The sequence below is a fragment of the Nansenia antarctica genome, assembly GCF_963989245.1.
Source record: "Nansenia antarctica genome assembly, chromosome: 14".
NCBI classification, from domain to species: Eukaryota; Metazoa; Chordata; class Actinopteri; order Argentiniformes; family Microstomatidae; genus Nansenia; species Nansenia antarctica.
The window spans coordinates 11,098,141-11,116,706 of record NC_137684.1 but is presented as its reverse complement, the minus strand read 5'-3'; the positions used below and the strand labels follow the sequence as shown (position 1 = coordinate 11,116,706).

Genomic DNA, 18,566 nt, shown 5'->3' with positions numbered 1-18,566 from the left:
ACACACACACACACACACACACACACACACACACATACATACACACACACACACACACACACACACACACACACACACACACACACACAATATTTGCATACAACTTTTCTAAAATGTTAATAATTTCATTATGGCAGGTGAGGCACTTATACCTTGTACCGTACTGCGTAATACATAACAAAAAAAGTCAAGAAATTAAAAACATACACACATGAAAATCTAATTACTGACAAAAAATACTAGTACAAATCCTTGAAAAATCTACTCAATTACAGGAAGGCGAGTAGCTGTAATTCTTTACTGTCCACCTTTGCCTCATAGACAACATAACTATGAATGACAACACAAGGACAGTAAGAGAGATCAAGAGATGATAAACATACAGTGGGGGAAATAAGTATTTGATCCTCTGCTGATTTTGTAAGTTTGCCCACTTACAAAGAAATGAACGGTCTATCACTCTATAATTTTTATGGTAGGTTTATTTTAACAGTGAAAGACTGAAGACTGATTTGCTCAAATGCAAATCAATTTATAACTTTTATATTATATGTTTTTCTGGATTTTTTTTAAATATTCAGTCTCTCACTGTTAAAATAAACCTACCATTAAAATGATAGCCCGTTCATTTCTTTGTAAGTGGGAAAATGTACAAAATCGGATCAAATACTTATTTCCAACTGTATGTATGTGCCCTCCTGACTGCTCACAGTGACACCTGCTGCTCCTCATAGTTCCTGAGTAGTTGGGCTGCAGGTTCATGACTGTGTCTCACGGCTTCCTGCACAGGAGTGTTGCCCCATCTGCCAAGGGAACAATTCACAAAGTAATGAGTGTAAATATGAGCTTAAAGTCTTTGTAGAAAATGCATGCAATGGTGTGTAATAGTTGAATGACTTTTGCATGTGATTATTTATCCAAAATAATTTGATGGGGTGATATGATGGAAACCTATCCAGTCCTTTTACCTGTCAGTGGTCAGTAATAGCCATATCCTTGAGGTGTCCACATATTGGACTAATTGAAACCAAACTATTGTGCACCAATCATTTCAATGCAATTAGACAGTTCAAGCTACATGCTATGCTAGGGTTCAGGTCTGAACGAGCAGTAAAGAGGTTGATTTCAGAGTCAGTCTCACTAGGGTGCATTGTAACAGCCCGAAGGAGCATCCTCCTATCCTGGTCACCTTTCCCTCATCAGCAACATGATGAATGAAGCTTCTCCAGTAGACTCCCACTTCAGCTTTTTTTCTTCACCATTTAGCAGATGCTTTTATCCAAAGCTACTTTCAATTAAACGTTTTTCCTTCTATCATGGAGACTGCCAATGGCCCCGGGCCTGAGCTAGATTACTCTTCCTGCTACTGATACTGGTGGATTGATGATTCACTTGCTTAGTCAAATGTATTGATTGTAAGTCGCTTTGGAATAAGGCGTCTGCTAAATGCCAAAAAAGTTAATGTAAAAATGTGAGATTACAGGGGCAGTCTCCCTGGAGTAACTACGGGCTGAGTGCCTTACTCAAGGGCACACTAGTGGTGATGTTCCCAGGTCTTACTCAAGGGCACACTAGTGGTGGTGTTCCCAGGTGGGATTTGAACTCATGACCTTCTGATTACCCATACTCTGTTCTATGTTCACAGAGCAGTGCAGATGATAGAGATGAGAGAAAGCTACTTTAGACAAGACGTTACCTGTCCTTAAGGGAGTAGCTAGCGCCTGTGTTCTCCACCAGGAACCTGATGACCTCAACGTGGCCCTCGGAGGCGGCCACGTGCAGAGCCGACCTCCCGTCGTAGTCCACCGCGTTCATATCCGCCCCAGAGAGGAAGTACCTGCAGATCGATAGGGAAGTCTGCGTCATACACAGGGCCACCAAATCCCAAAACGAACCCCCAGACCCCATCTTCTGCCACCTAGATAGTCGTGTAGTACCGTTAGCAATCGGATAAATGTCCCCTGATGGTGTTGGGATCACACTGTTATTGGTATAAGTCTCAACTGTATATGGTATAACAGTGTCTAGGAAGGAGGGGGTAGTGACATGGGGCTGATTTGGGATCGCACATGGGTGGGAGTGTCTGACATTAAACATTAAATTCCTCTTTGAACTTCTATGTGCCGTACATCAGCACAGATACCCCAGTTACCATGGTAACACCTACCTTCGCAAGGACGGCATGTCACGTTTGAAGGCAGCCAGTAGAATGTTCATTATCTGATAACCCTGTCAAATATGAGAAGGATTTAAGACACTTGGGAGTTAATTATTATTATGATCATCATCATCATCATCATCATCATCATCATCGTTATTATTATTGTATACCTCCTGAACAGTCTTTGAAAGTTTGATTTTGGCACCATAATGGCTTTGGCTCCTACAGTATCTAGATGAAGGGCAACATACTAACCTCAGACTCGGCTTTCCACTGTCTGTAGGTAAGCACCTGTCTGAATGGGGTTCTGATGTCAAAACTATGCAGCTGGAACGTTGAGATGAGTTCCTGTGAAGAAACCCCATATATCCACACCATTCAAAACGATATCAATCAACAACAAATAAACAAAATCTACGGAAATCCACGAAGAAAAGAATGAGCAGATTGTGACGGTTTCTCTACCTCACAGAAGTGGACCGCCTTCCAGGAGTTTCCAAAGGAGTCCAGTTCAGGGGACCAACACACCAGCCCCAGAACCCCTGGAACCACGGCCAGAACCGCTCCTGATCTACTGGACTTGGCTGGCACAGAGGTCTGGAAAACATCATCGAAATACTGATTAACTATATTTGAACATCCTGCTTTCTACAGCCTGAAGGTCAAATTGAAAGACGTAATTAACTGAGATATTAGATTAGGTATTCTACAACAGCATGTTTGGATACTGGATTCTGATTGGCTAGCAACAGTGGTAAATAGACCAACAACCCACAGTTCAGACCGCATTTCCAGTATCAATGCACCTCCCAATCAGTCTGATTAAGAACACCTGTGCTGACCTACAATGCAATGGTTGATCTTGTTTATGGGAATTTAATGTTACAACTGTGTATTTATTTTTTATATTATGTGGTGGCTGTTGTAGAAAAGCAATTTACCATTCGAGGGCGGGTGTTGTGGACTCATTTACCACTGTACAGGGTTGTGGCACGAGGCGAAGCCGAATGGTAAATTGCTTCCTTATAAGAGCACCTTGATGTGTTCACTTTTGACATTCCCCCATAAACACAGCTTGACTCTTCAAACCTATAGATGAATCCTCATAGATGTATCTTGTAAATAGTATTTTTTCATTTAATATATATATAAACAATATTTTGGCTACAAAATGAAGCATCATAATGTATGCATTTTTGGTGAATAAAGTCACCCCTGCGCACACCAGAATGTTGACAATTAGGGCAGGTTTATTCACTCTGTGCACTAAATGAGTTAAGAGTCTCAGTGATTGTACTGCTTGTAGGCAAGTAGCCTAAAACTGCCTTGAGGGACCACACACTGTATACACATGTATCTGAAAAACAACTCAGTAAAACTTAAAAAACGTTTTAACCATGTGATGTGTTACCAGTTAATAGCACTACCAGTGCACTACCAGTTCTATTACTCTACCTGTATCCAGCTCTGTATCCTTCTGGTATGTTTGTGTGATGGCTGTGTTTGAGCCTGGGTTTACTGCAAGGCCTACCTACTGAGTATAATGTGAGTGCAGTTCACCAAACCACCCCCACTACACAAGCCAGTATGTGACAGTATGTGAAATGCTTAAAATAAACCAACCTTAAAATGGAACGTTTTGGAGTAGTCGTTCATTCCCGCAACTTGCATCATGGAGAGCACACTCCGCGTAGCCGAGGGCGACAGCACTTGGTCACCTGACAGAGGGCAAAGGCCTCCATTGGCTAGTGAGGCAGCCATGGCTGCTCCTGATTCACATGTGACCTCTGTGGATGCACACTGACCAACAGTGAAGACTCATAAGAAATATTTTCATAATGACCAAGAAAGGAATTGTGGAATATAAGCATTTTCGTCAAGCATTTACCTGCTGCATTAAATCCAAGGTGGCATTTATGTCAACTACCTCAGGAAAGCACTGCAAAAACAATTATTCATCACTTAGACACAAGACACAGAAACAGTACAAGTAGAGAAGGATATCCTTGTGCTCATATTACAACTTACATATTTGACAAAAGGAGGTGACTTACTTTCTTTTCTTGAAGGTAAAAAGACAGTGCATGAAGTCTGATGCTGTCCTTTCTCAAGCTTTGGTAACTGGTCGGTGGTTGCAAAAATATAATTCAAGGGTTAGTTCAATCTTTTTCAATTCATAGTCAGATGGTTGCTTACCTTGAAAGTAGTCTATGGGCCAGGAGAAACTACAATCCAAGAGTTGTTTAAATAGCCACAACTAACTTTAGCCACCGCTAACAAAAAACAATGTGAGTGATTGAAGTTTGTTGCCATGTGACATGTTCTAGTCTTTTGGTCTGCATATCAGCAACCAATCAAAATGTTCACTGGACGCTGTATCCCCAGTCCAACAACGTGTATGAACCCCTTCAGTCTGGTTTCCACCCACATCACAGCACCGAAACAGCCCTGGTCAAGATCAACATCCTGATTCTACTAGACCTGAGCGCAGCCTTCGACACCGTGTCTCACTCCATCCTTCTTGAAAGGCTGCGCCAACTGGGTGTTGAGGGCACCGCCCTGGACTGGCTCACCTCTTACCTCACCAACAGACAACAGTTCATCTCCCTCTCTGGTCACACCTCCACCTCCTCCTCTGTCACACAGGGGGTCCCCCAAGGCTAAAGTCTGATCATTATATCAGATCCCGATATGCGGCCCAAAGCATTAGAATGTGACACAAATCACCTCAAAGTAACTTCAAACCAAGGCAGAGAGTTCATTTGAGGTGTTTGTGGCCACAAGTGTTTAATTTGCTTCGTTCCCCAATCACTCCCATTGTTTTTTGTTAGCAGTGGCTGAAGTCAGCTGAAGTTACTAACTCTGAACCATGGATTACAGTTTATCCTGGCCTATAGACTACTTTCAAGGTAAGGAACCATAAGTTGACCGAAGACACAACATTATTATAAGTACAGTAAGTACTCACAGTGTTACCACTAGTAAACCTCAACCATTATTCAATACAAAAAAGTTAGTTTTGTGGCAGCATGATACAGAATTCGGCAAAAAGTACCTTGTGCAGTTTAAATTGGCATGCTCCTTATTGCAAAGTCTTCTGACAGCATTCAGAACCTGCAAAGACAACACAAAGATGAAACTGTCCATGGCACTGTATGGTGTGGTAAGGTATGGTATGATTTCACCATTGTAATCATCACCACATCATCTTGTTAGTTTATGGCTTACCGATTCATACTTTTCCTCCTCCTCTGCAGAAGGTCTGCCTGACAACTGTTAAAGACAATGACGTGCAGACCTGCGTCACATATCTCATACTTGAAAGTATTTAAGGTGAGCTTGATTTAACTTGCACTCATAGGACTATTCCATTGGTTCCAGGAAGACTAGATCAAGCACAGCTCAAGTATTTGAAAGTATCTGACATGTATTTGACCCAGGTGTGATTAGGTGAGAGTGTAAAGATTACATAAAACCCCCAAAATCATTTAGCAAATAAAAACCAATAACCTGTGGAGAGGAAGTGAGTGAGAGAGTGTTACCTGTAACAAAGAGGTGGTAATGATGGCCCCTGTCTCAATGAGGGGACTATGAGGAACTCCTAAGTGGAAATACAGAATGAACATAATTTAATAAATAATAGATAACTAAATTATACATAACACCTCATTAGCACTATATGATAACTTCATAGGCTTTTTACTTTCTCCAAAATTCTGTATTGTAATTTTTCTGTGTGTGCTCAATGTCCTCACATGGGCTATCCCAAAGCACACCCCTGTGGTGGCCAACAGAAGTTCAAATCTAGATACTGTAGATGTTTCTATGCCATTCCCATGTCCTATAGCTATAAAACTTGTTTTTATATTCATGATAAATGAAAGAAATCCTTCTAGAAAGAGGTATCTGAAATAAAATATCACCACTGAAATATCAATAGAATAAGACATTAAAACCAGTTAGCCTAATGTTCTTTGTGACTCCTGCTTTGAAGGGGGAATTAGATAGACACCACGTGAAACCTTTGTTGTGAGGATTAATTCTGATTGAGGGCAATCTTCAAAGCAGCGAAATTGTGTGTCCTCTCCATGACTTCATTAAATCATCAACACATTTGACTTAAATGAAATGAATCCAAAGAAAGAATTACATGGAATTGACCTATCGCTAAGCCACGCCCCAAAATAGAAATTGTCCAATGATATCACAGCAAAAGTCACGACAGGCAGAAAACTCGGACAAACAACTCGCTAATATCTGATGGTGAAAAGCTTCTAGACGGAATATTCTTGTCATCTTTTTAAAAACATGTCTATTACTTGCTGTGGTAACTCAGAAATCAGAAATTTGCCAACTCCCGCCATCGAAAGTAATTGAATGTCATTCAGTCACGGTCGGTCAGTCAGTCACTGTCAGTGAAGCGTTGTTTGTTTGTCCGAGTTTTCAAAGGGGGTGTGGCTTAGCGATAGGTCCTTAGCATAAAGATGCTTTCGAACATGTATCAATCAACCACTCACGATGACCCCTGTCATGGTGCTTTCCTGCATCACATTGTTTGTCATGTGACCAAGGATTTTAAATGTTTCCCAACCCTTTTGTCCCAAATCTTACTAACGAAATAAAACATAGATGAGTGTTTTTACTCTTACTGTACCTTGTTTTGTGAGAACGAAATTTGAGTCGTATTTGGAATACTCTTCTATGCCTACGTGTCTGTGGATGTAATCAGCTCCCAGCTGGTCCACTGCGATGCCGTACACCAGAGGCCAGGACACCTCCCCCAGAACACACGGCTCGGCCCAGTCCCCTAGAGACAACCTACACACCACCAGAGGACCATGTTAGAACCTACAGACCACCAGAGGACCATGTTACAACCACAGCATGTGAAGAATAACATGCTGTCTGATGTGGATCTGATATACCCAAAGAGTAAGAAGTGACAATCGACCAAATGTGACATGTGACACCATGGGCGTCAGCAGCTTTTTGAATGTGGGGGGGACACTTATTTTTCGGGGGGTCTGGGGGTCCCCCCCCCGAATTTTTTTAAATAGTAGATTCAATTTCCTGCATTCTGGTGCGTTTTACACCCAAAATAATCTCCCTCTTTCTTTGTTTTTCCTTGGAGCTGGCATGGTCTGCAATTACTGACTACTATTATGTTTTGGTTTAACTCACAGAGGCCTGACACTGACACGTGGCACTTTTTAGGTACTTTATTAAATATGAAGATTCAAAAAGAATCAAAGAGTGAATTAGAAAAGAATGAGGTAACTTTGAGTCAACAAATTGAATAAAAAGTTATGAGGAAACATAAAATATGTACCTAGGCTACTCAGAGCCTATTACAATCAAACTTAGCCCTTCAGTGCATTGCAGAACATACAACTATAACAAACAAAAAAAATCAAAGAGTGAATTAGAGCTGTCTCCACTGCCCCTGCCTGCTGCCCCTGACTCACTCTCACTCTCAACCACCTATATCAGGAGAAATGGGGATGCATTGAGCACTTGTTCATATTGTTTTTCTCTAATAGAACATTTGACATAGAAATACAATCATCAATACAAAAAATACAATCACAAGCATTTTAGAAATAGAAAAATAAATGGAACAGGTGTTTTCTTCTTATTTTTTAACCCTAGCTCAAGCAATCAGATGCAAAATTGATTCTTTGGGTGGGTGCAATGGCCAAATTAAATTGTGCAAATGCTCAGGGCAATGAACACGGGCAGGAGATGCAATAATGACAGGACAGGTAAGCACTGTGAGGTGTTTGTCGCCATTCTGTGCTTTTGATGACATTTCGCCTGTGTCTGTTCTGCATTTAAACATGTCTAACCGCACTAGTAATGCCTAACAAAACTGCTAGTGCCATATAGCTGATCTAGCTCGTATTTGGTTGCTAGTAGGCTATGCTAATTCTATTGCTAATACAGAGAATGTCTCATAAGGTGCTAACATTCTTATCAGAAAAGCTGGCTGTGTTTGACCTTGGGAGAACGCAATGTTGCTGTTTGGCCACTCACGGGAAAACTTGGATGACTTTGACTTACTTTTCTCTTCTTAGAATTAGTTTTCCTTATATCCATCTTGGTGGATGATCTAAATATCGTCTTGCCTCAGTCTGAATGTTTTGAATCTGCGTGCGTGTCTGATTCTGCTGCTGCCGTGTTAAAAACAGAAGTAAAACGCGGAGTGGACTTCTGGATATGGGCAATCCCCTACTCATAAAGTGGAACGGATTTGATTGTGAAGCAATGAAAATAACGCTGACCAGTCATGCAACATATTTTTGATGGCAAATGTGGGGGGGTCCAAACGACCTTGTTTCAAAGGTGGGGGGGACACGTCCCCCCCCAAATATATGGTGGTGACGCCCATGTGTGACACAGTCTGGTGAAATGAGCAACCAGAAGGCAAAGTCATTTTTCAGTTATTCACATGTGCTTAAACTACAGATTGTAAGATTTCAAATGATGTGTCATACATTGAAATCGGAAACAAATTGAAGACGACATGAGTATTTGAAAGTTGCTACCCCTGATATCACAATCCTGAGAAAAAGCTCTTCAAAGATTTGGTTATTTTTCACACCTTCACACAGGCAGGTAATGGGCGGTAACAACAGCTGGTTAACCCCACCCCCAACCACTCCCCCTCTAGATTGCCAGCTGTCAACTATCAATATCTGTCAGTGTTAGTCACTGGGTCAGATAGCTATGGCTAACATTATTACCTAGCTATTATGATTTTCCATCTGTATTAAATAGAAAATAACAAAAAAGAAAATAACAAAAAAAAGAAAATAGTCATGTTTTACTGTGCAGTCTTGGTGATGTTGATAACCATAGTATGTCAATAAATACATGATATATTTCTGAACTACATGAGTGTGACTGTGGCGTTACCTCTGACCGTCCACAGAGCAGATAGAGACTCCCCACTTGGCACTGGCTCCCCCATCCTTGTCCTTCTCCTGCCAGGGTAAACACTCATGTTTCTACAGGGTAAACACTCATGTTTCTAGGGGATATTGAGGCTCATACACTGCAAGAAAAGCCTTCATTTCCTGGCTTGGTTAAAGATAAAGTTGTATTGAAAAAATGATTCCAGACACATTCTTGGTTTTATTTCCTATCTATTTTCTTTAAAAAACAGAAGAAACTTTGTGTGCTGCTTACTAAGTTGAATGGCGACAGTGTACAGAACTGCAAAATGCAGACAGCAAAACGCAGGCGTTACATGTGTAGCTCACCTTAATAGACGACAGCTGTTTACATTTCATGAAGAGCTTCTGAGTTTCCTCTGTGAAGGTGGAGAAATCTGGGATGACGAAACGTCCCTGCAGAGCTTTCAGGATGAGGGACACGAAACCGGTCACACACCTACAGGAACATGACACCGTCACTTTAATACCCACATGAAGCCGGTCACACACCTACAGGGACATTCACATGGTCTCACACCTAATAATAAATAATAATAATTCATTACATTTATATAGCGCTTTTCCGGGGCTCAAAGACGCTGACAATATGGGAGAAACGGAAAACACAGAAACAACAAGCAACAGATAACATGGGCACATAGAACAAAATAGGGGGGGGGGGGTAGGGTTAAGGGAACCTACAGGGAACATGATACAATTCACTTTAATACCAATGATGATGTGATGAAAGGGACACAACCCATTTGGTTGATTCAGAAGCAATATTACACAGTGCCTTATTACACAGTACTGCACAATTAAAAATAATAATAATGTTTTCGCCCCAGAAGCCACTGGACACGTTTGAAGTGAGAGAACATTTTGGAAGACCTGATTGGATGTGTAATCAGCCACTTTGCTGCCTGTGCCCGAAATTAGCTCAAATGCAAAACTTCAAACGGAAATAAAAGAAATGTGTGTCAAAATGTAATTAAGTTACTGAGTGATCTACTCAGAAATACTCATGGTGAAAATGATTGAGCTCTAAAATGTCAAAATGTAATTTAGTATAATGGTCCCCTGCTAAAAGTTGATTAAATAAATGCTTATTCTTAAAAATATATGAATGTAAATGAACTGCACTTATATAGCGCCTTATTCCGGCAAGCTACCATGCAAGGCACCGGCACCGGCTCATTGGGAACAATTTGGGGTTCAGTGTCTTGCCCAAGGACACTTCGACATGTGGACAGCCGGGGCTCGAACCGCCAACCTTGTGATCATTAGACGCCGGCTCTACCTCCTGCGCCACAGTCGCCCGCTAAACGGACGATAATGTCATGGGATGACTCCCCTAGAGAAACCATTGGCTCAATCTGTAATTTATGGGTCCAACAGACTGGTGTGGCCATCCCTTATGGGTTAGGGTGTTTGTCAGGATCAAGAAAGAATTTAGAAACAGTGACCTGATCAACACAGTGTAATGCAGAGGCAGTTAGAAGCAGACCTCTGGAAGGTGTTCATGTCAACTGTTCCATCTGCGTCCTGCAGCTTCCTCATATGTAAGTAGCAGTCCTTGATTCTGGGGTCGGACCTGTACAAGCCTGAACTCCACACTGTCTGTGAGGAAAGAGAATACACATTAACATACGTACATCATATCTTGATTCAATGTCATGTATGTTGAAGAGTCTAATAACTATTATTGGACCCTGATCCTGTCCATTTCTGCTCTGATGAAAGAGGACTGGTGCATGCCAGACAACGTAGCAGTAGCAGTAGCAAACGCTGGTTAACCCTAGAACAGCCATGGTGGGGTTACGGTGACTGTGTGAATTTAAAAAAAACTATACCTTTGCACTACATCAAATTTCAGGACCCTGCTTTCATGACTTTTCCTAGATATGTGCGTTCTACCACCCAGTATCCTTACATTTTCAAAATCACATCAGGATAAGCTAATATAAAGCTATTTTGCAGTTTAAGTAGGAGGCAGGCTAATTTACAAGAAGCGCCCTCTAGTGGTCTTTGTGTGTAAATAGCAGATTTCCATTCTAAAGAGGGGTTCTATTAGACCCCCGAGGCGGCTCTAAGAGTAGTTGAAGTAGGCACGGCTGTCCTAGTGTTAAACGCTTGATTCTTGTGTAAATGATGAAGTGTTAAGACTTGTGGTAATCTTCCTGCACAGAAATCTCAACATACAGTACAGGTCCAACCATGTCAGCAATACATGTTTTATATGGAAAAAACACTTGGTTTCTCTGCCATACAACATCAAAAGGAATAACATTCCATGAGCTCAGCATTACCTTATTATTTCTTTCTTTTAAAACATGTTTTCTTTCTCTCATTGAAAGATTTAGATGATCATCATAATCCAGGGGTATATATTTCACTATTTGCAATTTCTGATGATATTACGATAGAACAATCTGTTGTGTTGTGTTCTGCTGTGCCTCTCCATCGATTGCATAGGTACCTCGAAAAATTGGTTCGTGTTGACTCTCCCATCTGAGGCAAAACTGTCAAAGAGCACATCAGCAGCCCTGGAGAGAGAGCACATGTTTTCATGGTTAGGTAATAAGTGCATAGCTGGTGAAGATCATTTATAAATAACTGTACGTCCATTTCGGATGAGAAAACATCAGTAAGACTCACGCCTTCCTCTTTGAGTGGCCCTGCTGGTTCTCTACTCTGCCTGCGCTGTGCCACGGCTGGGGGGACGTGACGTGTCTCTCCTGCTCGGCCTGGGGCAAAGGAGGCTTCAGAGCGCCGTTACTGACAAAAGATGGCAGGCCTGCAGAGAAACGGGAGGTGAAAGCACTTCAACAGACTTGGTATAGGTGAGCGAGACACTGCAATGGAGGCAATGCAGTGCAGTTATCGACAAACTATACCACCACAAGTGTCACTTTTCTCCTCAAACCCTGGTCAGTGTGAACTATTTTTACCTATTGATCCAGGACTCACAAAGTTGACAGGCCTCTGGGGCTGAGAGTGCAACGCATTTCTTGGCATGGGACGTGGAACATTGCCTGACGGAGCAGTGTCCTGAGGAAATGAAAAACGACAACACAAACACAACAGATTAGAGAGAGCAGAATGTGGTGTTCCACAGTTACATACTTGTAGTATTTAAGTTTAGCCACAAAATATGCCGTATCTTGTCTTCAATTACAGTTCTAAAAGAGAGCTATGAAATACCCTTGTTGAGTGGGGAACAAGGATAATAATATCGACATGTCTTAAATCTGTGAGCTAACATCTTCATACAGCATTTCATTTTATTTATTTCTTACTTTTTCTGAGGCAGTCCCACTCATATTTTTCATTTTATTGGACAGATATAGTAAAGACAGAGAGGAAAGTAATGGAGAGAGGGCATGTCAGCAGTGCATGGGCTGGATTCGAACCCATGCCGACATGGGCATATGTGTGCATTGTAGACCACGGTGCTAGACCACTGGACCACCCCAGGCCACTTCATACAGCATTTTACCGCATTCAAATGTTCGTGTATGTTTTGGAGGTTACATTTAACCGTTGCCAGACTTTTCTTTGATGTCTCAGTAATCACAGGTGCTGTTTGGTGAAGGAAAGTTTAATTGTTACCTTAACAAGGCAACACGCGGGCTGCCATTTATACAGGCAGAGCCAACAGCACAGACAAAGCCTGCAGGGGCTACCTTTGGTGTTTATTGGTGTTTATCCTGGTCTCTTTCTCTGCACAGACTTGCTCTGTTCTCTTTGTTCACCCTGTTCCCCTTCCTTGCTCTGTCTTGTAGCTGACACGGGCATTTCGATCCATCTTCTTCACAGTTTAACATCATCGTAATACTGTCATCCTCCCTTTCTGTTTCTCAGATAACAGAGTGTAACCTGATTCTCAGTGCCATCCCATTTGCGTTTCTTTCAGCCATAAGTTGGCCACCCTCTAGCTCTAGCAAGACCCTGACAACACATACATGTTTGGACTCATTTGACCTCTTTGGCTAGAACAGTTTTTCCCCACTTTGAGTGTGTCGTGAGGGTGATGTGTGGGCAAGCGTTTCAAAGGTTGTTTGTCTGTCAGATTAGGGCAGAACGCAGCACGTACCTGGCTGTCAGCGCTCTTTGCAGGGGCGGGATTCCTCTCCTGATGGGTGTCTGTCATCACCCTGTTCTCTAAAGCACAACAAAGGACAAAGGAAGGAATATGATCTGTTTTCATCCATGTCCCCACATGTTGATGTATGTTTATGTATTTAGTACTTTATCCAGTGTTCAATGGGAATGTAATTTGTTGCTCTTTGCCTTTTTATGATGTTTTTCTGTCAGGCACGTTTGTTTACACAACACATATACATACACAAGAATATCATTATCACCACAACTATTTTTGGGACGATAATGGAATTTGGATAAGGGAAAATCATTGATGCCTGTAGAGGGAATATCAATGCAAAGACAAATTATGCTGTCACTGCTTTGCATTCCAACCAAGGCATGTATGGAGGTGCAGACTGGATTAAGGAGGAGGTATTCAGCCACTCTAGAGAACACAAAAGAAGGTTGTGTTGTTGTTTTTTTATTAACATTTCTCTTCCAAGAGTGTCTGAATAGATCAAACCAAATCAAGTTTTATTTGTATAGAGCATTTCTCACAAGATGTGATTGAATACGCTTCACATGATGACAGAACACGCAAGAAGGCAAGTGTAAAAAAAAGCTGTACACTGTGCATCCAGGAAAACTCCCTTGCAGCCCTCTACTCATAGAGCGCCTACTACCAGTTTGCCTACCAGCGCACAGCAACGGCCCCCAAGTCGACCCCAGCCGCCCCACACACCCGACCCGCCCCACCACCAGCACACCCGGCCCAGCCAACCAAGCACAGACCATAAAAGCCCCGCACTTGGCTAGCCAAACCAGGTGCCACAGCGGCGGGAACAGACCAAGCATGCGAGGCGGTCAGGGGCCCCCGAGGAGAGGCCCGAGGACCACCGGCGCATAGCAAGCAAGCAAAGGCGAAAAACCTGTACACTGTGTATCCAGGAAAGATTCCCTGCATCTTATCAGCGTACACACTGTCCACGAATACCTCTGCCTTAAGAAGTCATATAAAAACAGAACTGGCTACTTCACTGGAGCGCAATGAGTTATTTTTCATTGGTCTTGCCTGTCACGACATTCACGTCACTAACTGAAATAGTTATTCAAACCTCAAGAAAAACCCACAGAGCAACACTCCCAGTACAAACACACACAACTTTAGATTCCATGGTAAATCCGCACAGGATTTAACAATTGTATTTTTAACTCTCGCTCTCCAGAGGAGGCTCTCATTAAGTTACCACACAAACAAAAGCAGTGCTGTACATGTTTCTGCCTTGTAATGCCAAAGTATGCTGTTTACTGTGGTGATTCTGACCTATCCAGTGTACTGTGTACCTCTCATCTCTCCTGCACTTCTCTCACAACAGTTATCACTCAGGGTCTAGGGATCTCACCAAACTCAACATCCCAAAAGCCCGCACTGTTTTCGGCCGCAACTCCTTTAGTTTTGCGGCAGCAAACGATTGGACCACCTTACAGAACACACTCAAACTCACAGCACTCACATCACTTACCATTTTCAAAAATAAACTTCAGCAGATCATAGTTGACTGTTGTTCCTGCTGAATGCCCCCCCCCCCCACATACATACGCATACACACACACCCCCCCCGCTCTCTTTCCACACATAGGTTAGTTGATTTTGTTTCTATTTGTCTTCACTGTTATTTATCTTCACTGTCTTTGACGTTGTAATGTAATTGTATGTATTGTTCTATGTTTCTGTTTATATGTTTATTTTATTCTTGCCGGGGCCTCTTGGCCAGATTTTCATTGAAAATTAGAATTTGTTCTCAATTGATTTCATCTGGTTAAATAAAGGTCAAAACAATCCAGTGCACACAGTGTCACAGAAGGTGGAAGGAGCACCATGAACGTTTTCAGTTATAACAACCTAAGATCAGCTGATAAATAACAATACATCAAAGTTTGTTGTTTTACCCCCCCTCAAGAATTTTGTGGGAAAATATAGTATGGTTTACTGGAGGCCACTATTCCTGTACTACTATATTGGAACATTCCAGCCAGAAGAATGCAGAAGTCATTTCCCCTCAGATCAGAGAGGAGAAGACAGCATGACAGCCACCTGTACAACACTGTGGGGTTGTGAGGAAAATAATTAATAAAGTAGTGCCATTGCTCGCACAAAGTAAGTGTATGAGCAATTTTTCACATAACGTTACTACATTATTTTGCAACAGTTGAAATATAACACAGTGATAGAGTATGTGTAGTTCATTGATGTCCTTACAATGTTTAACAAAGTGGTATGTGCACATCTCACTTTGAAAAGAGCTCAAGGCACTTTGAGCTGCAATGTTTGCAGGAAACGTGCTATACAAATAAAGGTTATTATTATTATGTTATTATTATTAATATTATTATTAATGTTATTATTATTATTATTATTATTATTATTATTATTATCTCAGAGAAAATACTTGTCCCAGGTGCTTGATTCGAGACAACAATGTGTTTTTGTATTGTATGTACATGCTTTTCATTTCCTTACAATGACAGTAATGGACCATAATATGTTATATGACCATATTATGTGACACAGTCTGGTGAAAAGAGAGGCATGTCCGCAATTCTCAAGTCACGCAAATGACCAAAAAGCTTGTTAAATGTTTTTATAAAAATTGTGTTTTCCATTGTTTTGCATATTACGACAGTTGAAGTGTTGAAGAGCCCACTCGATATAACAAACAACAGTTTTATGATCCCTAAATACATATAATTTGTGAATTGGATTCACTGTCTTGTCTGCCCTAGACTACTGGGTAAATGATACATGGCTTGTAAACAAACGAGGCGTGTTCAAAAGCAAGGACTGTGTGATCATCTAGTTATGTGTTTTTAGCATGTTGATGTTCTAACAGCATGCTGTGATATGCTAAACATGCAGTTAGATGTTCATAGCAAAGGTCCTTTTTAGGCTGGATTCCAACCCATGCCGACATGGGCATACAGTATGTGTGCATTGTAGACCGCGGTGCTAGACCACTGGACCACCCCAGGCCACTTCATACAGCATTTTACCGCATTCAAATGTTTGTGTATGTTTTAGAGGTGAAATGTAACCGTTGCCAGACTTTTCTTTGATGTCTCAGTAATCACAGGTGCTGTTTGGTGGAGGAAAGTTTAATTGTTACCTTAACAACGCAACACGTGGGCTGCCATTTATACAGGCAGAGCCAACAGCACAGACAAAGCCTGCAGGGGCTACCTTTGGTGTTTATTGGTGTTTATACTGGCCTCTCCCTAAATACTTATAATTTGTGAATTGGATTCACTGTCTTGTCTGCCCAAACAGGACGTGTTCAAAAGCAAGGACTGTGTGATCATCTAATTATGTGTAGTTACGTGTTTTTAGCGGGTTGATGTTCTATCAGCATGTTGTGATATGCGAAACATGCAGTTAGATGTTCATAGCGAAGGTCCTTTTTAGCCGCTAGCTATTAGCAGCTGTTTTGCGTGTGTTTTGATTGTTTGATTGTTTTGATTGCGTGTGTTTTGATTGATTGAGGTGTATCAACATTCAAATAAGCATATCTTCTTCAACTCTTTTGAAAGCTTACAATCGGCACTTTCATAATCTGGAAAAAAACTGGAAAATGACCATGCCCTACTTGAGGAGTTTTTAACCAGAGCCTGTCACTGGCCTTTGAATGGCCTTACATTGTTAAAACTGATGTGTCACTGGCGACCTCTGAGTAACATCTGGTGGTGCATTAATCTGGACCAGGCCACACCTCCTCCCTCCCTCACATGTTGTTGGTCTTACAGTCGACCACAAGCTTCGCTTTAATGAGTGGTGTCTGGTGAGTGTGGATCCCCCAGTTCACTATTCTACTTGGCTGTCCTTTTTATAGCCGCTGAGACTAGACTACACCCACAATCAAAAACCCTTGAGGCCAAAAATCACAGGATAGGAGAAAAGCCACAAGGTTCACATCACAAACAGGAACTCATGTGCGCATGCACAAAATATGTATGCATTACCTGTCATATCCTCCTCCTTGTTTGGCTCCAGTAATTTGTTGCCGTCCAAACCTCCATAGCGCTTTCTCCATTTACGACGCAAGGAAGGAGTTCTCTGGAAGCTAGAAAAAACATTAGAAACATTCAAGCTGCAAAATGCAGGTATAGGCTAATACCTTTATTCTGTTATGTGTGAAACAGTGTTACTGTTAAGGTGAACAAATGACATGGTCTCTCCACCACACAATACAAAGACATTGATTTAGCCTAATCCTAGACTAAATCTTTCAATTAGATTCTCCATCGGAGGTATAATTTAGTCCAGAACTAGTATAGGCTCTATGCTCAGGAATAGGCTCTATGCTCATAACCAGCCATGTTACAATAGCGATGCATTAGAACCATTGAACGCAACTAAAACAAGTCCAGTCTAGTAATGAGAGAGGTAAGTAGAGAGTTGGGGAGAGAGACACAGTGATCAATCGTCGGCGTCCCCACTTAAAGCAGCACCTGGCCTGCAGGTTCCTGTGTTTGCTGCCCTGCCTCCAGATAGTTCAACTACACTGCCACGTCTCAAGATACCATAATATGCATAAGCAAAAAAACTAAGTGTCATCCACTACATGTTTTTCGGCGACTGGCTAATGTGCATTTCTTATCAATAACAACCCATTGCCCCATTACTCTTTCCAAAGGCAGCCAGTCAAGGGGTTCGTCATTGAGGGTCACAAATCATCAAGATAATCCTCCAAGTTGTGCCTCAGTTGTGTCTATTTGGAACCTTAAGAAAAAATATGTATTCTTACCAGAGATAAGGATTTTCCTCTGTATCTGGGCTTGAAGTGTTTTCCATTGAGTTACACCACTGTCACAGGATTTTTACCTCACAACACTTCAGATCAGTATCTACCAAACCTCTGAGACGAATGCAGCTGGTATGCAGAACACTTTTTCCAGTCTCCCTCTCTAGACCAACTCCAACTTCAGACTGTTTGTGTGTGTGTGTGTGTGTGAGAGAGAGAGAGAGAGAGAGAGAGAGAGAGAGAGAGAGAGAGAGAGAGAGAGAGAGAGAGAGAGAGAGAGAGAGAGAGAGAGAGAGAGAGAGAGAGAGAGAGTGAGGGGGTGTTGGCTATGCTGCATGCAGTGAACTTTTTGAATGAATGGGCTGGGGTGAAAGTGGAACCACTTAGAAAGGAGGTGGGACATCATAGGGCGTATCCAGACACAGAAATAAAGGACATTTATGTGCATAAACATATTTGAAGCTCTATGTTGTTTGTTTGTTTAGATTCTGTTGGATAAAACAATCTTAGATTTTCGGTTTGATGGGGCAAGATAATTATAAGTTCATGAGGCTATAATAACTATATTTCTTCAATGGGTGTCATTAA

At 41.7% G+C, this 18,566-nt stretch overlaps 1 protein-coding gene across 1 annotated transcript; it reads right to left on the bottom strand.

Moving 5' to 3' along the window:
- Window positions 1-694: 694 nt before the first annotated feature.
- On the bottom strand, window positions 695-18,028 carry glsl (glutaminase like; the record flags this gene model as incomplete). The annotated part of the gene is made up of 21 exons (XM_080544935.1): window positions 695-803; window positions 1,697-1,837; window positions 2,168-2,229; window positions 2,417-2,509; window positions 2,627-2,758; window positions 3,785-3,961; window positions 4,050-4,100; window positions 4,216-4,282; window positions 5,217-5,275; window positions 5,390-5,434; window positions 5,704-5,762; window positions 6,816-6,979; window positions 9,077-9,141; window positions 9,424-9,553; window positions 10,604-10,716; window positions 11,576-11,642; window positions 11,755-11,893; window positions 12,048-12,147; window positions 13,193-13,260; window positions 17,197-17,297; window positions 17,982-18,028. 21 exons carry the CDS (start codon window positions 18,026-18,028, stop codon window positions 707-709), a joined length of 1,977 nt encoding a protein of 658 aa, XP_080401061.1. The 3' UTR covers window positions 695-706.
- Window positions 18,029-18,566: the final 538 nt, after the last annotated feature.